The 23340-nt window shown below is 31.3% G+C and overlaps 3 protein-coding genes across 3 annotated transcripts in view; 1 reads left to right on the top strand and 2 right to left on the bottom strand.

The window, feature by feature from the left end:
- Window positions 1-10565, bottom strand: part of LOC108775093 (dystrophin, isoforms A/C/F/G/H) — a 447682-nt gene extending 437117 nt beyond the window's left edge. Inside the window, exons 1-2 of the mRNA XM_018541369.1 lie at window positions 10541-10565; window positions 9365-9455 (exon numbers count right to left, since the gene is read on the bottom strand). Coding sequence (XP_018396871.1) covers window positions 9365-9455 — 91 coding nt within the window. The 5' untranslated portion in view covers window positions 10541-10565. The remainder of the gene's footprint in view (window positions 1-9364; window positions 9456-10540) is intronic.
- Window positions 10566-12638: 2073 nt separating this feature from the next.
- Nop10 (Nop10 ribonucleoprotein) lies at window positions 12639-14078 on the top strand. Its single transcript, XM_018541359.1, has 3 exons — window positions 12639-12794; window positions 13582-13624; window positions 13704-14078. The coding sequence occupies exons 1-3, from the start codon at window positions 12741-12743 to the stop codon at window positions 13799-13801; spliced, it is 195 nt and encodes a 64-aa protein (XP_018396861.1). The 5' UTR covers window positions 12639-12740; the 3' UTR covers window positions 13802-14078.
- A 2701-nt stretch (window positions 14079-16779) lies between these two features.
- Window positions 16780-22872, bottom strand: SIDL (SIDL trafficking protein particle complex subunit 10). The gene is made up of 12 exons (XM_018541318.1): window positions 22522-22872; window positions 21658-21875; window positions 21218-21411; window positions 20945-21140; window positions 20490-20601; window positions 20191-20378; window positions 19887-20105; window positions 18987-19750; window positions 18144-18810; window positions 17607-18068; window positions 17086-17398; window positions 16780-16910 (listed from the first exon to the last, which is right to left on the bottom strand). The coding sequence occupies exons 1-12, from the start codon at window positions 22694-22696 to the stop codon at window positions 16780-16782; spliced, it is 3639 nt and encodes a 1212-aa protein (XP_018396820.1). The 5' UTR covers window positions 22697-22872.
- Between the last annotated feature and the right edge of the window lie 468 nt (window positions 22873-23340).

Raw genomic sequence — 23340 nt, 5'->3', positions numbered from 1 at the left:
TCACACAGAAAAATGCATTCCATACGCAAATAATGACGTATTTCAAAAATTCATATAATACTTCAATCACGATTATTAAATTAAAACAAATTCAATTTGCTTATAAAGTCACTTTTACAATTAATTAATTTCATTTCACATTCTTCAAAAAAAAATTAATAAATTTTTGTTTCAAGTGTACATAATCATAAGATTTTCAAAATTTGTAATAAGTAAATTTTAAGAGACAGTTATCAAGAAAATATGTTTTCTAAAGATAACTACTGTTATTTGAGAGGAAGAAAGTAAATTTAGTTATCACATTTCTCAGTAATAGAACGATACTTTTCTGCGTGCACAATTATCTCGAGCAATTAAGTCGGAGGATCGACGTCGGGTTTCGGCAAAAGGAATATATCGTTCGGAGATCAAGGCCGTGCTCCGAAAAGATTCCGCGCAGCGAGGGCCCTGCATTTGCCAGGTGCAAAGTGACACGCGTGCGAAAGAGAGAAGGAATCACGGTGCGCGAAACCCCACGGAGAGACGTGCCCACCCGCCCACATACGTCATACCTACATATAAATACGTATGTAAACATACACGCACGCACCTATGTAGACGACTTCCATCTTGAGAATATTTGGGCGCAGCAAACGAGGACGTTAATATCCAGGGATACGAGACGATCGCAGCATCAGGTCACCGGCGGCGATGATGCGCCGCGACGCCGTCAATCGGCTCGCGGGAAGCGAGCGCGCGCGCGCGCGCGCCACACGCGCGAAGGAAAAGTATCAACACCGCCGAGGTTAGAATCGGCCGTTCGCGCGCGCGCACGCGCCCACACGAGGATGTTACCTACTGCTACGCCACTTGTTGATTCTGACAAGTCGAGAAGGCACACCGGCCACGCCGGACACGCACTCACGCACACCTCACCGACACTGCACTCGTCGTCCACCGCCGCCGTCGCACGCATCAACTCTTTAACTTTCTCTCTCTCCCTCCTCTTGCGAACGAGACGACGCGACGTTTGAAACCTTCACGACCGTCGTCGTCGTAATAAACGCAGACCGCGCGACGAGGTGACGCTTCGTGGCATCCCGCACGATTTTACGAATCGTCCGATACACGGACGGACGGAGAAACGCGCGGCGGAGGAAAAAGGAGCAGAAGACGGCGGATACGATACGACACGCGCGTCCTCCTCTCGCGAGCTAATGTCAATCGACGACTGCCAAACGCAGCGCGCGCCGGCCAAGCCACGAGCGAACTGGCAACCTCGGACTACTCGTAAGGCCCAACTTCCCCCACCACCGTCGGCGTTAGCTCCGTTCTCGTCTCGCCGATGCTGCGAAATCCTCTACACCGCGTGTTGCGCTCCCTCTTACTCCAATAGCGAGAATTTTCCCCTTTCTCCAGGCCGTCTCGCATCCTGCAGTGGGCTCTCTCTCGGATATTCGTATGAGAAAATAAAAATAATAAAACTTTTATATAATCACACGTCTTCACTGAGAGGGAAAAACGGAGACTATATATGATGTTCGATGTGACGTGTGTACTTACTTCTAGTTGAAATTAAGCTTTAATGCTAACTGAGAATCATGGGTTTAGAGATCTAGAATGTGTTATGTATGTATGTATAAATGTATATAATTGAATAGGTCGAATAATGTAAAGGAAGTGTAATTTCGGAAATGTATTATATATAATGATCGTGAATCTTATCATAAATCGCATTATTCACACTCTCTATATATACAGAGTAAAGTTCTTAATTATGTATTATCGTTCCTTTCCCACGTATATCTAATTATCTTCATATATATATATATATCTTTCGTAGCACGTATCAAAGATACTTATAACGCGATTCTTCGCAAATAAAGAATTAAGCGATCTCAAGGTTAGAGGGAACCTTTCGATCGCGAAATCGGGTGTCTGGGCCTTGCTTCGTTGACTGTAAGGCCCAACATATCACAAGTAAGCAGGGATTCAGAAATCAGAGGAAGTATACTACTGACGAACAGGTATATATGCGTCCTTTCGTTTGGGGCCGCCAAACGAAATTCAAATCTACAATCGACTGCATGATATGATTTGTATGCACGTGTGTAGGCTACAATAAAAGTTCTCTGGTATAAAATTCAAAATCCGTAGTCTAATAATATAACAACTTATTATTACAAAATACCATACAGCACGAATTTTATTTCAGTAGACAATTTTATGAAAACTTTATGAAAAGAATAATATATCGCTCTGAAGTATCTAAAAATTTAGCTACAGATATAAATTTGAAAGTAATTTTATTAGACTATTAAAATAGTTCTTAATATTCAGTGCAGTGAAAAAAGATTTGTTATACCGATAAATTATTTTAATATTATTTTAAATAATCTTATCAATTCAATAACAGTATTAATGTGAAACGAATAATTTTTTTTTTATTTTATAATAGAAAAGAATTTTATCAAAACAAGTACACGACGTATTTTTGTTTCATTAGTATCATTTTTTAATGTAGGAATCTCAAACATAATGAGGAATGTTGCAAAAGATGTTGACATTTTAATAACCAATTTGAGTGTCTTACATAATTATTTTGAATACAACAAAATTATTTTCAGATTTATATAGCTCAACTTTTAAAAATTTCAGTAAAACTGCCCTTTTTATGTTACTGATAGATTTCACGAATTCTATATATATGTGTGTACATATAGCTCTGGTGATTTCAGAAATTTAAAGCGACTATGAAATACACAATTAACGGCGTTCACACGAGTATTTTAAATCTTATATGTTCAAAGTATATATCTTGGAAATTACAAAATCCAATTCTATTGTGAGCTCCCATTTCTCTCTGCGACCCAAAAGATTTTCCGATCAATATTTGTTTTTAGTTTTGAACGATCTTTAACGAAAATCATCGACATCAGACTAACATCGTGCAGAACCAGACGTCCTGATCTTCGTCACTGATACAACGGAACTGGTACATTTTACATCAACCCTAATATATTCTCGATAACGATACGTATGTATATCGCGGAAACGCTCGTGTCAATAACCCAGAGATAGCATCTTGATGTCGTTACATATTGGCCTTACCGATAACGTTATGCATGGTCGCGCGCCTGGTTTACGCGTCGGGGGTATGAATCTAATTAATTTCATATCTGGAATCTGTTTACGATAATGCCAATTAGTATTATATTATAGGCTACTTAAATTAAAACCATCAACTACTTGAACAATATTTCTTTGTCCGCGTATTAAATTCATTAACCTCATATATGTATATTGTATGAAAATTTTTTACAAATTTTATTAGATGTTTTATTTATATTCGAACATTTTTGTTTTCACTTCTATTTTGAAAAAAATTTAACTAAAAATCTTGCTACGATTTAAGAGTATACTAAAGAATTAAGAAATTTTAACAGATTAAAAAGCTGCGAGAAATTCAACCATTACTTTATCTTTTATTATTCTTCAATATCGCATTATGATCAAATTAAAAGAGAGAGAGAGAGAGAGAGAGAGAGAGTTACATTCAATTTTAGATTTTAACTATTCAAATATTTATCGTTGTAAACTACACTGAGGAAAAGTTGCTGTTTCAAAAAAATATTAGTTGATTCAACTAAATGTAGCAATCGCAAACTGTCAAGCAAATATTTGTTAATCAAACAAACAACATGTTATAAATTACAAAATTTTTGTTAATCTTAATATATAAATACTTATGCTAAATAATTATTACGAATTAAATGCATTTATAGACAAGTTAACTTTTTCTACAATAATGTTTTCTTACGTGGAAAAAATAATTTTGCTAAAGTATATAAAGTTCAACTAAATATAGATCTGAAAGTAATTTTGTTAAATTAAAAATTAAACCATCAACATAATTATTTAGGACGCTTAAGTTGGTTGTTAGAATATCAAAACTTTTTACAATATTGCTCATTATGCTTAAGTGTCATATAATTGCTTTGATGGTTCAACAAAATTATTTTCAAATCTGTATCTACATATATAATCAAATTTTTATTCAGTATAATCATTTTTTATGTATTAAAAAAAGTTTACAATTAAAATTACAAAAAAATCATTGTATATAAATGAATATTTTTAATTAAGATTTTTAATTACATCTTGACTTAAAATTATTGACGGATAATTATAAATAATAAAATATGTAAGTAATGAAACAATCTATCTAATGACAATTGATCGATGTCGAAATAATTAATCTGTAGAATGTAAGTGTTTTCCATCATTCTATCTTTCTTGCCATTTAGAGAATAAGAAAGATAGAACGACACTTGTGTTGACTTATGTCATTAAATGGAAAGCACCCTGTAGTAACCAAATTACCAACAGAACCTAATATTAGAAACATTACAATGATAACAGACAAATACCTTCACGCCATTCATCACCAAAATATCTCTGTTTGCTCGTCCATTCGCACAATTTCGAGAGATAGCCTCTCGCTGTTTCCAACCTTACAGAACTTACACGAGTTTGCACGAGAGCAAGAAAACTACTGCAATTTCCTGAAAATGTGTCTTCTTTTCTTCTGCGACACGTATGTTTTACGAGAGATATAACATATACTTTTTCACGATAATATTCTTGTAATTAACTGTAATTAATTGTATTTACGCTCAATGTACATAATCAGTCATAATAGTAATTAAAAATATTTTATAATACACTCAAATGATGTATCATACGATAAAAAGTTACTTTTGTTTTATAACGTCTTTTATAAAAATAGTTAATCATAATATGCTTTAAATAATTTCTATACCTCAAAATATAACTTATATCTAATAAACATATAAGCGTGTTTTTACAATAATTTCTGTAACTGTAAACAATTTCTATATATATATTAAAAAAAATTTAAGTAAAATTTTAGCATAAAAATTTACATTTTTTCTAATACACAAGAAATTAATACACTTTTATCACATCAAAAGCATGTCACTTTCGAGACAAGAGAAAGTAAACATTCCGTTAACCAAGAACACTTAGTCTATTTAAAACAATGGTTTCCCAATATGAAAACAATGCCACGGTTATCTTTTCTAACATTCTCGTTGCAACATCGCCTCGCATTTAAAATAGTTTAAAATAGATACTACTGCGTATAAATAAAGGCATAAACAAATTTTGCTGTAATCTCACTCTGTTCGACAAAACGCTTCTACTCTTCCGTTTTTAAAACTTGTCTTGACTAAATTTATGAATAAAACATCATATTTCTTAGAGAATTTGTTTTATTATATTTTCTTAGCTTCTTAACTATTTCTGACCACAGAAGGAAAATAATATTATTACGCCACACAAAGATAAGAGTTAAATCAAATTTATTAATCCTTTGATTTAATTTTAGAAGCGCAGAAGCGAAATATATAATTTGTGATAATTGTGTATAAATTCTTCTAAATATACAGGACAACCAACGAATAAAATTTATGAACAATATCTACGTGTATTCATTGATAATTTATAAACGGTGAAAAATAGTTATTACGTTAGGCAACGCCAATAATATTAAAACAGAAACAAAATCTTCAGTATAGAATTTTTTCTTAATATTGGATTAAAAAATAAACAGATGACTATTCTAATTACAAAATTATTTAGAAAATATATTGCCATAGAAAAATTATTCTATTAAAAATCACAATAAAAAACGTGCAAAATAAAAAATGTACTAATTGTTGATTATTATACTCACATATATCATCGTCCATTCTGTATTAATTCTTCTTTACATAGATACGTATAACAAAGTTTGCGAAGAAATATGTATTTCTGCACCACAGTCCTTGATTATATTTTTATTATTCCAATGCCGTGCATTTTTTGCATTGCGAATCAAGTCAGTTCAAGCAAAAAGTCAATTTTACTCAAATTTTGATACAGAAAATTGTTAACAATCTTTTTGCTGTAATCTCACTCTGTTTGACAAAACGTTTCTTCCGTTTTTAAAACTTGTCTTGACTAAATCTATAAATAAAATTTACTAACGTAAAAAGTATGATAAAATAACGATTTGCTATCTGTAACGTTAATAATTAAACATTATCCGTCTGGAGCAATAAACTCTATTAAATAAATTAAATAAACTAAGTAATACATACATAAATTTTATACAATATAATATAATTGTACAAAATCTATTAATCTGCTTTTTAATATTTTATTATATTTATTATTATAATTTTATTTAAAGTAGCTACTATTTACAATTTGACTTCTTATTTTCTGATTCTCTGAATAAGTTAATAATTCACAATATATTATATAGAAAACTTTGTAATATTCTTTTTATAATTATAATTAAATGAATGTATGTGTTTATCATCTCGATATAAATGACTGCGCATTGATTACATCCGTGCATTGTGATTTAAAACGACCAGAGTCAGATTAGTAATTACGATGAAATAAGAGATGTAATCATCTATTTAACCAAGATAAAAAAGTACCTTTATATCATTATCAATTTGGTAATATAATATATGAATAATTTACACATGATATAAATGTCGATATACAATTACACATATATATTTGTCATTTACGCGTGTCTAGAATTAACGATATTTAAGATGAAAACATATTATATATATATATATATATATAATATATATATTTAAGAAATAAAATATAAAACTATAGAAAAAATTATAATGAAATATACATTCAGCGCGATAAAACAATTATGCAAAAATCGCTGACTTTGCAACACAAAGAGATTACAAATTCTTCTCATTTGCTAATAATGGAAAGTCACTCGGAGTGTTCTTATATCAATGCAAATTTTTCCTATTATAGAGATAATATTTTTGCAAATACTATTTGAAAAAACTTCACATCCTGAATAATTGTTAATTTTGCTCGTTTCTATCAAGAACACTTATCGTTCCCGAGTAATGATCTATGGATAATCTATCGCGGGAGCAAAGGAACTTCTATAATAAGAGTGCATCGGACTTTCCATAACTCAAAACGACCTCATGGGACGCAGCCCATCGCGACACTGCGCGGTATACCAGATTTCGACCCTGCGGGTGATCTCTGTAGAAGTTAGCGCCGACGCATCAAATACCTTCTTGTATTTGACATAGGTAACTGACTTGTTAAAATGTCAAACTCAAAGCGTGTCTGTTGGAACATGTCACTAATATTTGACAAATCCTATAATATTAATGCGTGCTTTGGACAAATCTCTTTCCATAATCTCTAAATTCTTTGAAGTAAAATTTCACGCTAAAGAGTGACAATTGTGCCCCAGAAAAAGGGTGGTTCACAATATTCGATCTTTAGCAGTGAGATTTTACTCTTTAGAATAAGATTCATTTTAAAGTTAAGTTTTAAGTTTTTTAATTTTTTTTGTATATTAACAGTTTATCTCGCGCGTATTTTTAAACTTTTAAAAAATAAAGTTATATATATGATAAGGAATGATAACGCAATCTTTTTTCATACAGACGCATCGTCGTCGATTACAGCCTTATGACATCCGCCACCGAGTGCAGTCGCTGGATTTATTTGCCAATAGTTGAACACACAGAACAAAATTACCTCAATACCATCATTTACGTTCCACAAAACATTGGCATTCTTCTTCCATTTGTTATATTTACACGTTCCGAAGTAAATTTAATAAGACGAGCGAATAGGAGCGCGGGCAATGTAATCCATCAACGAACTACGGTAACAGACAATAGTGATTATTTATAAAAAGATGTTACGCTGAAAGGAGAAAACGGAGTAAAACCCGATGCTAAACGTGATCGTGCCAATCATCTCTATTTATAATCACATAAACGACATGCGCGCGGTGTCACGACTTATTTGCATAATGAATAGAATAAAATACTACTACAGCTACGTCTAGACGTAACATGTATCCTAGATTAGTAGTAAATTCTCTATAGTTTCTTTATTCTTATTTGCAAGTTTAAGTTCCATAAAATTGTAGACCTCAAAATAAAGAGATAAATTTTCCAAATATATAATTTTATTTAAATAATTTAAATAAAATTGTAATCACAATCGTTTAAATAGATGTATTTTAATAAAAGTGATTGAGTTTATATAAATCTCCGTAAAAATTATATTTATATAAAATGATAACATGCCCTTTTTAAATTGTGTTTTAATTTCTTCTTGAACAGTTTATTATTTGTATTTGTTTATGATCTAATTGAAAAACACAAAATCCAAAATCGAGTTATCATATTACAATATGCATATGTATATATATATATACAATATGCAATATAGACATAAAAAAACAAGTTAAAGTAAACAAACATATTAAATATCCCATAAGATACAGTTTGTCAGAATATGTTTTCCATATAAATGATCCAGTTTACCGAAATAACATGTTACATAATTTGACATTATTATATAAAAGTATACACATTCTATAATAATGTCATCTCATGTAACACATCATTTCGACAAATTGTGTAACTAAATAATTTGATATTATTATAGAATTATATTCTATAATAATTCATAAAAGTATATTAGAAATTACAGAACATATTATGTTGATTATATAAAATACATTTGTTTTATAGTGATAAACAGTTACAAAATCAAATTCGTCTCCAATAAACTAATTGTAAATTTTTCAACCTTTTATTTATTAACAAAAAAATTTCCAATTACGATAATTTAATAAAAGATAAAGATCCACAAATAGAAAATCAGTTTTTCTATGCCTAATATGCCTATACTATGTTTTCATGTCACGACCTTTTCTTATCAGCCTAAAATTTAAGATATCTACTCAACAGTTTTCATGAAGGAAATGTGTTCGGCAACGTAGAATGTTTATTTACATACGTAATAAATTATGTAAGTTTATATCAATCATTTGTAGAAGATCTTGTCTTCGGTTTTATACGCCGTTTATTGCAAATAAACGTTTTCGACGAAAACATTGCTAAATTTATAACTAGAAAATCCGATTAAACGTTGTTACACAACGCGCAAATCAAAGGCACACATCCAAACATGATTTCCGATTCCGCGTAGAGTATACATTTATTACATTCGAAAAATTTTATTCCATGTGTTAGATGACATCTAAATCAAGTTAAATGAAAATGTGAATTTTACATTTATATTGAACAAATTAACTTGCACGATTTCTATTAGACTCGTAACTAAATAATATAAACTTGTTAGAATGACTTGTATTCATAACTTTTGAAAGATTAGAATTATCTTCAAAAGATAAAAGATTTCGTTAAAAGATTAATTCCCTTCTACATGTAAATAGTTATTAAATTTTTACATGTAGTTGTTGAATTTTTATGTTATATTCAAATTTTCTTACCTTTCGTACTTAAGATTTGTTGCTCGACGGTCTCGACACACTGCGGTTCTTCCGGTATTTGAATAATCCAGCGAATTTTCCTCCGCTGCATCTGAAACGATCGACCGCGCAGTAGTTGAAAATTCAACAATATTTAAGAATAATCGCAAAGTGTCGCGTGATTTGCGATTCTAGCCGCTAGACTGAATGAGATTAGTAGCGTAAGGCTGATTTAAAGCCACCGCGACGCAGACGGTATCGGCGCGATTATTTTTTACAAACGAAGGTTTGCCGATAATACGAACGAATGAAGCACTACTTCCACTGGTAGTACAACAATACACAATAAACCTTTAAGTTACTACGAAAATATTTACGATTCGAGTTGTCTGAAATCTTGTAAATCGCAATCCACAATCGTTATCGTTATCTTAATCCAAAAACTATAATTCAACTTTCTCGGATTTTCATCCTGAAAAGTATTTGAAATAAAAACTAAATTTTGATTATATAAATAACGAAAAATAATTTATATTAACATTATTTTTTGTGACCGAAACAGTAATTTGCATAATTACTTTAAACTCACAAAAATTTTTGCATTACAAGGTTTAAATTGCAAAGTATTGATATAAAACTTTAAAAATCATTAACTGTGTTATTTCCTATAAAAATTTCTTTAGTGCGTGGAGTTCTTTTTATCTGATATATATATTTATAGCTGCACTGTCTGTAGTAAGAATATTTATAATTCGAGATAACTTATATACAATAAGAGAAATACTTTCTGTAATTAATCAAAGAAATATTTCTCCTAATAATTACGTTAGCAATCCATTGACCGAGGTCAAAACAATGAGCGTGCTAGCCTTGTGTGATTGCGATTTGTTACGCGAGTGTTACATCTATAGGTGACCTCCACCTGTATATGTACACACTCGCACAAATTGCGGACGATTAACCGCTTCCTATTGTATAATCATTAACGGAAACAAAAGCCAGACCATGATCGCGCAGCGAATGACAGCATGGAGTGTTGCTGTTTTCCATGCATCGGTAATCCCAGCATCCCAGTAATTCACATCTCTCGTCACCGCGCGATTTCACTCTTGTGACCGCGAAGTCGCACTCGCGGCGCAGGGAACGCCGTCATTTCGCGCCTAATCAACAAGTTCCTGTAGGATAACAATCGTTCACCTTGAAGACAGCTGCGCGTTGGAGAAGAACATCGGAGAGGAATGCGTTCTTTCGTTTCTCGTTCGGCGAACGTTCGTTATACGCCAAGTGCCGTGGACGATAAGTGCGGCGGACGTACACACACTGACAGCGATTTGGTCAGCGGAAGTGACACTGACTATCCGGACGGCACCCGTCGCGTCCGAGAGCGGGCACGCGTGTCCACTATACGTCAACTTCTAGCCACGAGGAGGAATTGTCAATCAGCGCGCACACACACGCTCAGTACTCGCCGCAGCTGCCGCCGGTGCAACTTCACCGTGGGTGCCTCTCGGCTAATCACCGGCGAACGTCATCACGCCTACGTCTGCGGCCGGTAACCTGTCACGCGGCATAAGACCTGATAATAAACATGATAATAAGTATACAGGCTCGGCTCTTCTGCATGCAATCTCTTGAGCGTCTTTTTATTTGCTTCCCTTTGAGATTTCTTGAAGCAATCCGGAAACGGTCTTTACTTCTGGGTGAAAACGTCATCGGATCGGTTATTTGTAAATTATAAGGAATTGAGATAGTTTGTAATTACAAGAGAGATGAACGGAGGGATCACGAGAGATATTCCGTGCTTCGTATCTCCAAGTTGTGATTACGTGTAATTTAACTTAAAAATGAATGAAAAGGGCCATATTTGGTAAAGACGAGTCTTGTCTAATAACATGTTGTGTGAATTTTTACAATGTCTAGTTCAAAACAAACTGCACCCTGATTATCTTTGTTGGTCTTGAAATACATGCAGTGCTTAGACTGGAGCACGACGTCACAAATTAAATTGACAAGCAATTTAATGTTATTGATGCTAATAAGCGTGTTTAAAGCACTAAATAATTTCTCGGTCCATTTTCACTTTATGTTATTAACCCATAAACACGAACATGAATCTATTATAATTTTTACAAAAATCTACATTTCCATTTTTTGAATTTTAAGGATACATTAAGGAATTATAATAATAATTATTCTGTGAGTAATAAGATACAAGTAGAAATAAAATTAAGAATAAAAAATGTGAATTAAGGGCAAAAAATTAAAATTAAAATTTTGGCTTGTCCGTAAAAAAAAATTCGCTGATACTGTAGAAAATACAAATATAAATTATGTTTTGCCAACCGTCTTTTTGTTGAAACGTGTTTAATTACGTTGAACCAGAAAAAGCATATCTGAAACTACGTATGTACAATTTCCTTCTAGTCATGACCTACAAAGAAATCAATTATGTATATAATAATTACGGAACATGACATACTTAATTATTTTTCATCTGTGATTAATCGATTTTTCTCCAATCTATACTTCACTCATAAATCCAACTGAATAAACTTCGAGACACATTTGATTTGTTTATCTCAGTTGAAGTTCTTACATTATTCATGTTTCTTCTTTATTTCTTTCCACATTCGAGAGAAAAGATGGTAAAAGATGACCAGTATAAGAAGTTTAGCTGGAAAGAATAGACCTGATGATATTCTAATTGTAAATAGGTTTTCTTATAATTGTTTTTCGTAGCATACTCGAAATATTTTGTCAGTAAGCGTATCTAACATGCTGATTGTCGTGCGAGTATAATATAACAAGAAAAGAACGTTCGACAAAAACTTTAGACTTTAGAGTCTAGACTGACTTTATACCGCGCTAATGGTCGTTTATACAGGAAACTACAACTTGCGACCACGTGGCAAGAAGTGGCGCCAGTGACGCAGCAAACCGAGGCAGCGACAGCAAGGCTTCAAATGTTCGATTTGTTCGAATCGAATATTTAGCAAGCAACCATCTAGGGCTATGTTCAGATTCCCACCCGAGTGCCACCTCAGGTATCCTTCTATCCTTATTATTTGCCAAATGTTAAACAAGGATGACATGACACCCAGGGAGCACTCGGGTGGGAATCTGAACACGCCGTAGCCTGGTGGCGCCACAAAAGATACAATCCAACGGCAGGAACTTATCGAAAGAAATCGTATCGAAACAATATCCGAAAATCGCTCCCACGTGACTTCTGGGGAATTTGGAGTACTCGTCGGCTCTCCAAGCCGACTATAATCTTACTTTCGATACTCGCCGCCTGTGGCGGTAGTTTTTTGATGCTGGTCATATACATATCGTCCTAGTCAGGAATTTGTAGACGGGACCATTTTACCAAGATTGATTGATTGAATATCCGAAAATGTATCTAATGTATTATTTGGACGATAAAGGAAACAGAGTGTACACTTTACAGGTAATTTTTTGTGATATGACAATCGCAGTATATATATATATATATACTTATATTATTTATATACAAGGTTAGGAGAGTTAAAAATTTGCTCATTGTAAAAAGTAACTCGTTGAGTTTAATGATAATATAATTAAACATAATACCTCCTTTTTCTTTTAAAACTCATTTATACACATCTCATACGTATGTACCTATTGCTATGTATAAAGTAACGTAAAAAACATGTGATTGTATGTACCTAAAATGTAACTGTTTTACCATTATATTATTAGTAAAATAAAAACATAATGTTACTAATTTCTTATTTAATAGATAGTAATAATAATGGTGTTATAACGCATTACTTTCTTTGTTACAATCCAATATATCACTTTCTATGGCAATATAGAATGCCTTCGAAAAAATGCTATTAGCGTTCTTTGTGTCATTCATGAAGCATTAAAACAAAGAATAAAATGAATATAAAATAACATAACTGTACTATCTTCTCAAACACATCTATAATATAGTAGGATATATTGTACAAATAGATATTAAATATATTTACAATAAAATTAAATATGTGTTACTACATATGCCTTTATATCTTTCAATATTGATTTTAAATATTATCGTTACTTCTTGCCAATTTTTTTTCTTTTGTAACAAAATCTTTTTAGCTAATTTTATATTTTTCTTTCTCTTTTTTTTTAATTATTAAGTTTTTTAATAAATTAATATAAAAATAGAACTCTCGAGAATGTCAAATTACAAATAAAAACGGGCTAATGAGATTAAATTTTTACAGAAAGTAGACCATAATGGAAATCCTACAATGTCTGCACATCCAGGTAAATTATTAATATATTTTTATTGCACAGATGCATTATATAGAATTAAAAAACTGCTTGATATTAAATGTTTTTGCAGCTCGATTTTCTGTAGAGGACAAATATTCAAGAGAAAGGATTACAATGAAAAGAAGATTTGGCCTACTGTTGACCCAGCAACCACAACCTAATTACTAATTCATATAATAAAACTCCTTTTCTTTCCGAGTTTATTTTCTAATTACTAATATTAACCGTGTAAAATTAATTTTATTAGGAAATATAAAATACAAATGAAAGAAAATATTATGATGTGGCCTGATACAACCAAGGATGATAATCTATATTTCAGCAAAGAGATTATTCAACTTTTACACCCACTACTTCCTTTAATGATAATGAGGAAAAATCTCTACTCATACACACAAGATTATTCTACATCATGAAATTGCATCCAGTACCATTGTTACAACTTCACAACAAAAAGTTATATTTCCACTGAAAATTTTTTATTGTAGTAACTTGGATGTCAATTATTTTGTATATTGCTTTGTTCCATTGATAGAAAATAAATCATATGTATTAATGTTCATTGTTGATACACATATTTACTGTACAAATTTCATTTACAGTTTATTATCTTTGCACATTATATAAAAAATAAAAACTTGTATATACAGTACTTTTGCTGACTTGCAAAATATAATTTTATTAAAAAAATGGTAATAGATCGCTTATTTGCAATCTTATTAGCTTAAAATGAATAACATACTTGCTAAAGCTTACTAAATTAATAACATACTAAACGTATATAATGATAACATAAATTTTAAATATAAAGCAGATATTAATTTTCATTGGACAACTATTTTACAATTCTTAATTATTAACATATTGATGTATATGATCTTACTTCATTTATTAATATTAAAAAATATAACAAAATCTATATGTAATATGCATAGATATGTCTATGGTAATATCTTTTATCACAATTATACGTCAAAGCATTTAATTATCAATGTTATTTAGAATAACACATAATTACGTAACTTTTAAAATGGATATGCATAGTTAATATAATCTATATATATCTGACACAAAAAATAAACATGATTATATCCTGCATAAGAATAAAATTTATGCAAATTGATTTTTTCCAATTTTATGAATTTTGAAGATTACACATATATCACAATTTGTTTATATGTGTTTGATTGAAATGCTAAATGGTGTCCATATTCATACAAAATTAATGCAAGTACATGCTACATAACTTGTACAATCGATAAAACTTACTAATGAGAAACTAATAATAAGATATAACATATATTTGTTTTTAAACAGATGTAATATTTGATTCTTTGTTTTTTGAAATATATACTACAGCACACACACACACACACACAATTTAGAGTTAGGAGATATTGTTAAAATTTATTGTTTAAATATTATAAATGAAGTCCTTTTTTGCATAAGAAACAATGTATAAGTTTAAATTATAATTCTAGGAATATTAAATTGATTAAACTGAATTTTTTAACAAATATTAGAAAAATATAAAATTAAATATTTATATTTTTGCTAATTTAAACTTATACGTGATTTTTTTGTAATATTTTAAAAACAAAAGTAGCTTTATTCAAATAATAATAACGTTATAAATAATATAATACAATATAAAATATTTTATTAAAGAGTATATTTTATTAACTATGCATCCCCGACTTTTCTGTATAATATAAATATTTGGTACAACATATTACCACCAAAATTATATTATCATATTATATTAAAAACCGATTTGACTATACATATTTTATAGTATCAACAAATATAATAAAAATAGATATTTTTGCTAAACGTATAATAAATATTATAGACAGTATAAATGTATTACGTTAATTAATAGAAATACTTTTCACAAAAATTGATAAATAAACATAATTTTGTATAAATTTTAAAATATCTGCAACTTAATGATTATAATCAAGAGTATTTTGTGATTATATATATATACATATCTTACGTTTATAAAATTAAAAAATTATAAATAGAAAATCAATAATATTCTAGAGAACATGGCAATACAAGAAAAATGTATCTAGCAATATCCAATTTTGCTGAACAAACACTAGCAAATGTGATGTAAATTATTTTTCTCCATAGATATATTTTTTAATTAAACTGTAAGTATTATTAAACGAACACAATATATTTTTACATAGCATTAAATAAACTCCTAGTTTACGTATCAAATTTATGTCCATAAGCATTTACTATATGTTACAGTTTAACATAGTAAAAATATGTAACATTTATTCACAAGCTTATGAGTATATTGCTAACAAGTATTTGTACAAATTTTACATGAATTTTATATAAGAAAAATTCTTATATTACCATCTTTCTTAAGATATTAAGATGGTACTAAAATATTTAAACAAAAAATAATAGCAGAGCAAACAAGATTTATAAATTGTAAATAAATGTGGAATAAAGAAAAAAATAGAAAATAAAAGAAAATTGTATGCATAATGTAAAATGACAAAAATATACATAATTTAGAACGTAGATAGCAAGCTTTCTCAATACTATAACTGAATCACTGAGAATTGTCAAGAATTTTTTCTATATTTTTGTTTTAATATATCCTAGATACCTCATATTATTGCAATTATATAATTATTTTCTGATAAAGTGTAATTTAATTATAAAATGTAATAATTATATATATTAAATACAATGTTTTGATACAAAATTCGAGTATACTCGTATACTTAGCTAGAAGTTTTAGAATCTTCATAATGTTTAAATAAGGACATTTTATGGCATTTTATGACATTGTCATAATTATTAAACAAAAAGTTCACATTTTTTTTAAAGATGAGTGGCTTTGGTAATAGAGAATTGAACTGTAAATTTTATAGAAATAAATAAATATTAAACTATTGTATTTAACGCGCCGAATTGGTTATTTAAAAATATTAATTTATATGATAAGAGTCTTATTTACTATATGAATTTAAAATGAGGTATTTACATAATTATACCATATATTCACTTTGATACAAAAAACAACTTGCAGTTACTTCTAAAACTCTTCTTAAATAAAGATGACTCATTACACACAAAATCAAAGAACATGTACATCTTTAACAACAATTTATACATCTTTAATTCGATTCTGATGGAGCTGCTGGCAGAACATGCACCTGTTGTGCTTTACTGGCATTATATACTTGTCCCGGACTAAATGGTTCTAATCGAGGGCCAGATCCTAAATCATTTTTATTACGGACGATATCTTAAAATGGAAACAAATAAAACAATTACAGAAATTCATACAACTTAGAGGTAAACGTAATATCTTTTTCTTTAAAATTATAATAATAATTTTCGATAAAAATTAGATAAATTTATTAAAATTAAATAATGTAAGTGATATTTAGGCATATATTATGCAAAATATTTAAACTTACCATTTTTCGATTCTGTTGCAGGTATATACCGAGATAATCTAACAACAGGGAGAGGCAAATAACCACTTGTCAGAGGCATTACATCTAATGTAACACTTTGTTTCTCTACTATTTCTAATGATACAATGCCTGCTGTTCGACCACATACCGCCCACATAGTTTGGTCCGCCAAAACCTCGTACATTAACTGTGGTGGAGGATTTGAACTAAGACTAGGCATGCGTATCACCGTAAGACACAAGTGGCACATACTACCTGCACGACAAAACTCTCCACCACTTGTTTCGACTTTCGAGGATACTGTGAATAAAGTCTGGAAAGTATCGGTACAAAAATAAATTACATATTCCTAATATATAATAAGAACGCACAGCGTTAAGTTTGTACAAGTAATAGATACCACATTATTACAGATTACCATTAATCCATGACTTCTTATTTAAGATAAATAAAATATTTTGAAGAAGGTATATAATTGTATATATTTAACATATCAATTAACTATAAATAGTTTTTCTTACCACATAATCTGTAATATCAAAGTTGCATCTGTAAACACTACATGCTTTCTCAATTCTTTCTAGATTATGTATATGTAGTGGATCATCATCAACATGCGTATCATTTAATTCTTCAGTATCATTAACTGATATATATTTTACACGAAAGTCAGTCTTTATTGGTATCGTGGATTTCTCATCTTTCCCAATTTCAAGTTCCCACATAAAGGAAACGTTCATTCCATTACCTATAACTAATTTCTGACCCGCGACAGGATTTAAAGTTTTAAAGTTAACGTCTATTGACGAAATTGTCATTAATTCAGGCTCAGTTAATTGTAGCAGTTGACTTGTCAAGCCAGTTACGATTATTTGAATGAATTTTCTTTGTTTTGCTGTATGAAGTTTCATACTTGACATCAATGGTGGACCAAAATGCAAAGGTATACTTTCTTCCAAACCCCATGGACATTGTATATTCAACTGGAAAAAATGTTAAGTTATAATATTTATTGCATAAAAGAAAATAATATAAATTACATATTTTAATTATTGTACTTTATGTTCCATAGATGAAGCATCCTTCTTTGGTGGTAGTTCAGCTAAAATCTGTAACTGTATTTTTATGGTTTGAAATGGTTCGCATGTTGGCAGTGGTATCTCTAACTCCTTTACCATAACTTTCTCAACACTTTGTGACTGTACTGTCAATCCTCGTGATGTGCGTAATTTTAATTTCATTTCTTCGGTTATTTTTGTACTTCCGCTCGATATAACCAATTCAATATCTTGAGTAAGACCCGCCAATAAATCTCTACCACAATTTACGGATATCATTGGCTGCGTCTTTGCTACTTCGTAGCATAATCGTGGATTTAGTAGAGATGATAAAAATTCTAATTTTTCTTCTATTACCAATGATAACTGGCTAACTTTGTATAAACCCGGTTGATTCACTCGTCTTGTTAAAACAAATGTATTTACACCAGGTTTCATAACGAATTCATCACAGGAAAGTGCTTTGCTAAAATCACCCTTTATATTAATTGAAGGTTTTCTATGTTTTGCGCTATCTGAACGTCTCACGAGCGGCTTCATATTTTTACTTATAACACTAGCAGAACCAAGAGTTCTATCTTCTTTCCAATCCAAATACGAATATACTTGCAAACGTAATAAACTGAGATCAAGTAGTTTCATATCTTCTAATGTGCACTTTGATAACCTGCAATAAAACAAAGTAGAACAAAAATTTAACTTATAAAAAATAGGAAATATAAAAAAATGAAATAAGCACTACTGTAAATATATTATTCTTTACAGTTTTTAAGAATTTCTTTCTCTATACTATATATTAATAAGTAACTAAAAATATTTATAATTTTATCCATTAATACTTACAATTGAATTGGAGGATCAATAGATGATTTTAATCCTTTTTTCTTATTAAGTATAGATGGCTTTTGTATTTCCTCTACAGAAATAGCAGCGCTAGTGCATCTTACTTCCCGAGGAAACAAACTCTGTACACTGATTTCAACGTTAACTACACAGTCTTGAACTATCTTATCCATTACTTTAGCTTCCATACTGAGTATTGTAAAAGCACATCCGAGTTCCGCGAGTAACGGTTGAGGTGAAGAGATCATTTTCATATATCCTAACATTTCTTCCAAATATGTGTTGCGTACAGTTATATGCAAAAGGCTTGCGCTAGCTACTGCTGCACACACTTTAGTATATTTCTCGACGTCGTCCATCCGTTTGTAACATTCGGCTAGCTCTAACTGTGTTTGCACTGCCAAGTGATGCCACCCTTCGTCCATATAAGTTTTCAAAGCATCAGATAAAAATGCGACTGCTTTCTGATTTTCTCCCAGCTCGCTATAGAATCGTGCCAATTCTTTACCAATTAATCTGGCTGATCGAATACGACCGACATGTTTGTATGTACCCATGGCTAATTCTGCATGCTCCAAATACTGTTTCTTGAATGCTTCTTTGGATGAAAGTGCCTCTTTTAATTTGTCTGTAGGAGTTAACTTTCTTTCTACCTGTGGCTCGGAATCTCCTATACCTGCTATAAGATACACAACTGTATGCAACTGTTCACTAGTTGGTTCATTTCCTGGCATTAGGCCGCACAATTTTCCTAAGCTTCCTAACTAAAAAAAATACATATAATGCAACATATAAAAAACATGTAACGGAAATAATCCAAGGGAAGGATTATGTCATTTAATTATTAGTAAATAAAAAAGAAATAAAATAATATCAAATTTAATATATCAAATTATTTACCTTGTCTCTTGCAAGTGCCCACAAGCTAGCTGTATGTAAAGAACACAAGTCCAATTGTTGATTGTTATCGATATTGTTGGTGGACAATTGACATGCTTGTAAGACCTCTAACGCACAGAGGAATGACCAACATTCTGTAGAGCCCTCAGGTTTCTGTACTTCTAAGATTCTTAGTTCGCTTAATGTATTATGAACAAACGATAAGCATCTTTGTGCAACCTGTCAAGAATATTCAGTATCAATTTTAAAATATGGTAATTATATAAAGCCATCAATAATAAATAATTGTTGAATTTATACAAACCTCCCAAGGTTTATTAAGCAAGAGTAGCATGGCACATTGTCTACTAAACAAATAACTCCTAAGATCTAATAAAGATGCCCTACATTCAGCTAAAAGAAACCTCAGACGATGGTTTGTACCGTTATTTAAATTAACACCTTCCCAGTTGTTCAAAGGTGTTTGAAACAAACCTAACCATCCTGGAGTATCTATAAACAGTTTATCTACATTCAGGTTTTCACTTTGCATCTCAATATCTGTTCTTATTTCATAATGTACATCTTTAATACAAACTAAATATTAAAAAAAAATCACAATACCTCCTACATTAGAATTGAGCACAAACTGTGTAAAGAGAGCGTCTAGTTCATCATACTGCACCAATGCCTCATCGTACAAACCCAGCATTTGCAATGCAAATGCCAATTCTTCCTAAAATGCCAATTTATTTGGATAATAAGAAAGATAAATTCTTTTTAATTAATATTAAAAAATTCGAAAAATAACGCGTCGCTCCATGAGAGCAGTCAACTCGTCAATCAGTCTTGAGTTTAATCTCAAATCTTATCTCAAATATATGAGTTACTAATCAAATATATTCTCTTTTATAAGAGATTGGAAAACTGAAAATGTATTACAAAATATTATAAATTAAAAAAACATTAGATTATTAGATTCATTCATTATAATAATCCATTTTGAGAGTCCATATTTCATTTATCATTTAACTTTATGAAATAATTCAGTAGAGAATTTGTAGCAAGTGTTATATTACCTGTAAAAGAAAATAATGGCAAAAATTCCAACTAGGATTGTTCCGCCTTTCTCTCTGCTCACGTATAATATCTTCAAAACGTGACAGGGTTCTGTCATACGCAGTCAACATCAAATGACGAATGCGAGTTATCAAGCCTCTCCACGATTCAGCAGAACGAGATTCAGATTTAATTGGATTAATTACAGCAAAGCATCTGTCAAACAAATTATAGATATAAGTACATTTCTATATTAATTACAAGATTAAATATAAAAAATCATATTGTATTACCTGTCGCCATTTTTGGCAGCAAAGTCACTTCGTATTTTATCTAAGACAGTAGTCCTAGGCAATAATTTATTGGCCTTCTTTACATCATATGTTTCTACCAATACAATCATCCAATCTTGAATATGATATAAATTCAATATTTTTAACCAGGCATCAATATCATCTCTGACACTAGTCTTATAAGTATCAACATCCTATAAAAATATGTAATATGAGATTTATTTGTTAAATTATCAGGAGCATGAATATTAAATATTGTAATATACAGATACTTCTGGTATGACAATAATAATAACATTTTGTTTATATAATTTAATATTATATATTTTAATAAATCTAAAATACAGTTTTTAATATATTTTTAATATAATTTTAAAAAAATGAAAGAAATATCATTCTATATGTTATATGTAATGAGAAATTAATTCAAATGGACTTACAGGACATTCTGTCCAATAAATATGGAAGATTGGTTGCTTTATCAGATGCCAATCTTTGTCAGTAGGCAAAATATCTCTACAAAATGAAACAAAAGTAGCCCCGAGTTTAACTTGCTTTACTGGTCTGTGGAATGACCTACGCCATTCCACAGTATCCGTAGGTATTGATTCAAGTAAATTTTTCTTTAATGAAGAAAACAAATTCTCATCCCCAGCACCTGTATCATCACACAAAAAAATTATTATATTCCAATTGTATATCAGCTGCTTCAAAAGTAAAGCAGCACACATTTGCATAGGTCAAAATAACATCCTCTCTACATGCATTAGATTACTCATTTGTATTATAAGAAACTGTTGCAAAGTCCAGTTTGAACTTTTTTTGCATCTTTTCTTTTTTCTTCAATATAAAGAGAAAAAGAAGAGATGAACCGTACAAGAATGTATAGTGAAAAGAACAGGCCTTAAATTAAAGTTATATGTGACACTCTGAGAACAAGAATTAAGGAAATTCGGCAAAATGCTAAATTAAGTTTCTCAGGATACTTATCTAAAACAGTATAATAATAGTATAATAATAATAAAATATAATCACATAACGTATTTTCCTGACAAAAACATGAAGTTGACATATGTTCCTTAAAAAAAGAAAAATCAAGAGAGGCACGCATTATTGCTGCTACAAATTTTGTCCGGACATCGATCATCTCGGTTGGATTAAAAAAAAAAAAAAAAAAAAACGGAAAACACTGTCACGAAAATTGACAGATGGACAGATGGGGGGGCGTCAAGAAAGGTGCCTGAATGTCGCGTTATCAGCGCGACAACAGGGGCGAAACGGAGGGAGACGATCACGGAACTCACAGGTGACGATCGGTCTGCAGTCCACGGAAGCGCCCGCATTGCATGCCTCGCCAGCCACGGACGATCCCCCATTGCAGTTCATCGTTTCTGAGGACTGGCGGTGCGCCTCGCGAACTCGCTGCTCCCGATCGGGTCCACGGTCATAACTCCTCGTCCCTCTCTCGCCGGCGCGCATATAGGAACCCTCTGCCAAGTCGCTCGGCGATCCGGGTTTCGCCGAATCCGCCGCGAACGTGGACGGCTGACTCTTAACTAGCGCGGACTCAGAGGCAATAAAGAGACGAGCCGAACGTCCACAAGCATCGTTCACCTCGCACTCTCCATTGAGGTTGGGATTCTCTAGACATCTGTTCCTTATGCCGCGCTGACTTACACTTTCCACTCTTAAAACGCGAGAGAGTATTGCACGATTGCGCTGAATTGTGCGTCAAAGTGAGAAAAACGAAGAACGAGGAATGCGCAAAGTGTAATTGCGATGTGTCGTTTTATATCGATTCGTGGGAAAGCGGGGCTCTCGATATATCGTGTCATCGCCAGTCATCGCGATATTCGTCGCTTTTCTACGCTTCCGATTGGCTGTGCGTCTACGAAAAATAAAAAATACGACTTTTGTTATTCATTTATATTCTCTACACCTACACTGTTTATCTTTCCTTTTCTCTTCAACGCTAAATTTATGTATCCATCCATTTTAGGTGCAGAAAGTGCACTGGCGCTTGACGCATCATGATTTTATGTCATGGACGCAGTGACAATCTTGCTCGTTCGTTTACTTCGTTTCATTTAATTGAAAGGAGATGTAGTATTCTCGATCATATT

The sequence above is a fragment of the Cyphomyrmex costatus genome, unplaced genomic scaffold, assembly GCF_001594065.2.
Source record: "Cyphomyrmex costatus isolate MS0001 unplaced genomic scaffold, Ccosl1.0 scaffold281, whole genome shotgun sequence".
Lineage (NCBI taxonomy): Eukaryota > Metazoa > Arthropoda > Insecta > Hymenoptera > Formicidae > Cyphomyrmex > Cyphomyrmex costatus.
The sequence above is the reverse complement of the archived record's forward strand: the minus strand, read 5'-3'. Positions and strand labels throughout refer to the sequence as shown.

Bases quoted from the DNA above. Each gene is read 5' to 3' on its own strand.
- Nop10 (XM_018541359.1), top strand. From the start codon at position 12,741: ATGTATCTAATGTATTATTTGGACGATAAAGGAAACAGAGTGTACACT. The intron at 12,795-13,581 runs GTAATTTTTTGT...AAATTTTTACAG, and splicing joins ACAGAGTGTACACTTTACAG to AAAGTAGACCATAATGGAAA. The intron at 13,625-13,703 runs GTAAATTATTAA...ATGTTTTTGCAG, and splicing joins TACAATGTCTGCACATCCAG to CTCGATTTTCTGTAGAGGAC.
- SIDL (XM_018541318.1), bottom strand. From the start codon at position 22,696: ATGCGCGCCGGCGAGAGAGGGACGAGGAGTTATGACCGTGGACCCGAT. The intron at 21,412-21,657 runs GTAAGTCCATTT...ATATTTTTATAG, and splicing joins TTTATTGGACAGAATGTCCT to GATGTTGATACTTATAAGAC. The intron at 16,911-17,085 runs GTAAGTTTAAAT...TTCCATTTTAAG, and splicing joins TGCAACAGAATCGAAAAATG to ATATCGTCCGTAATAAAAAT.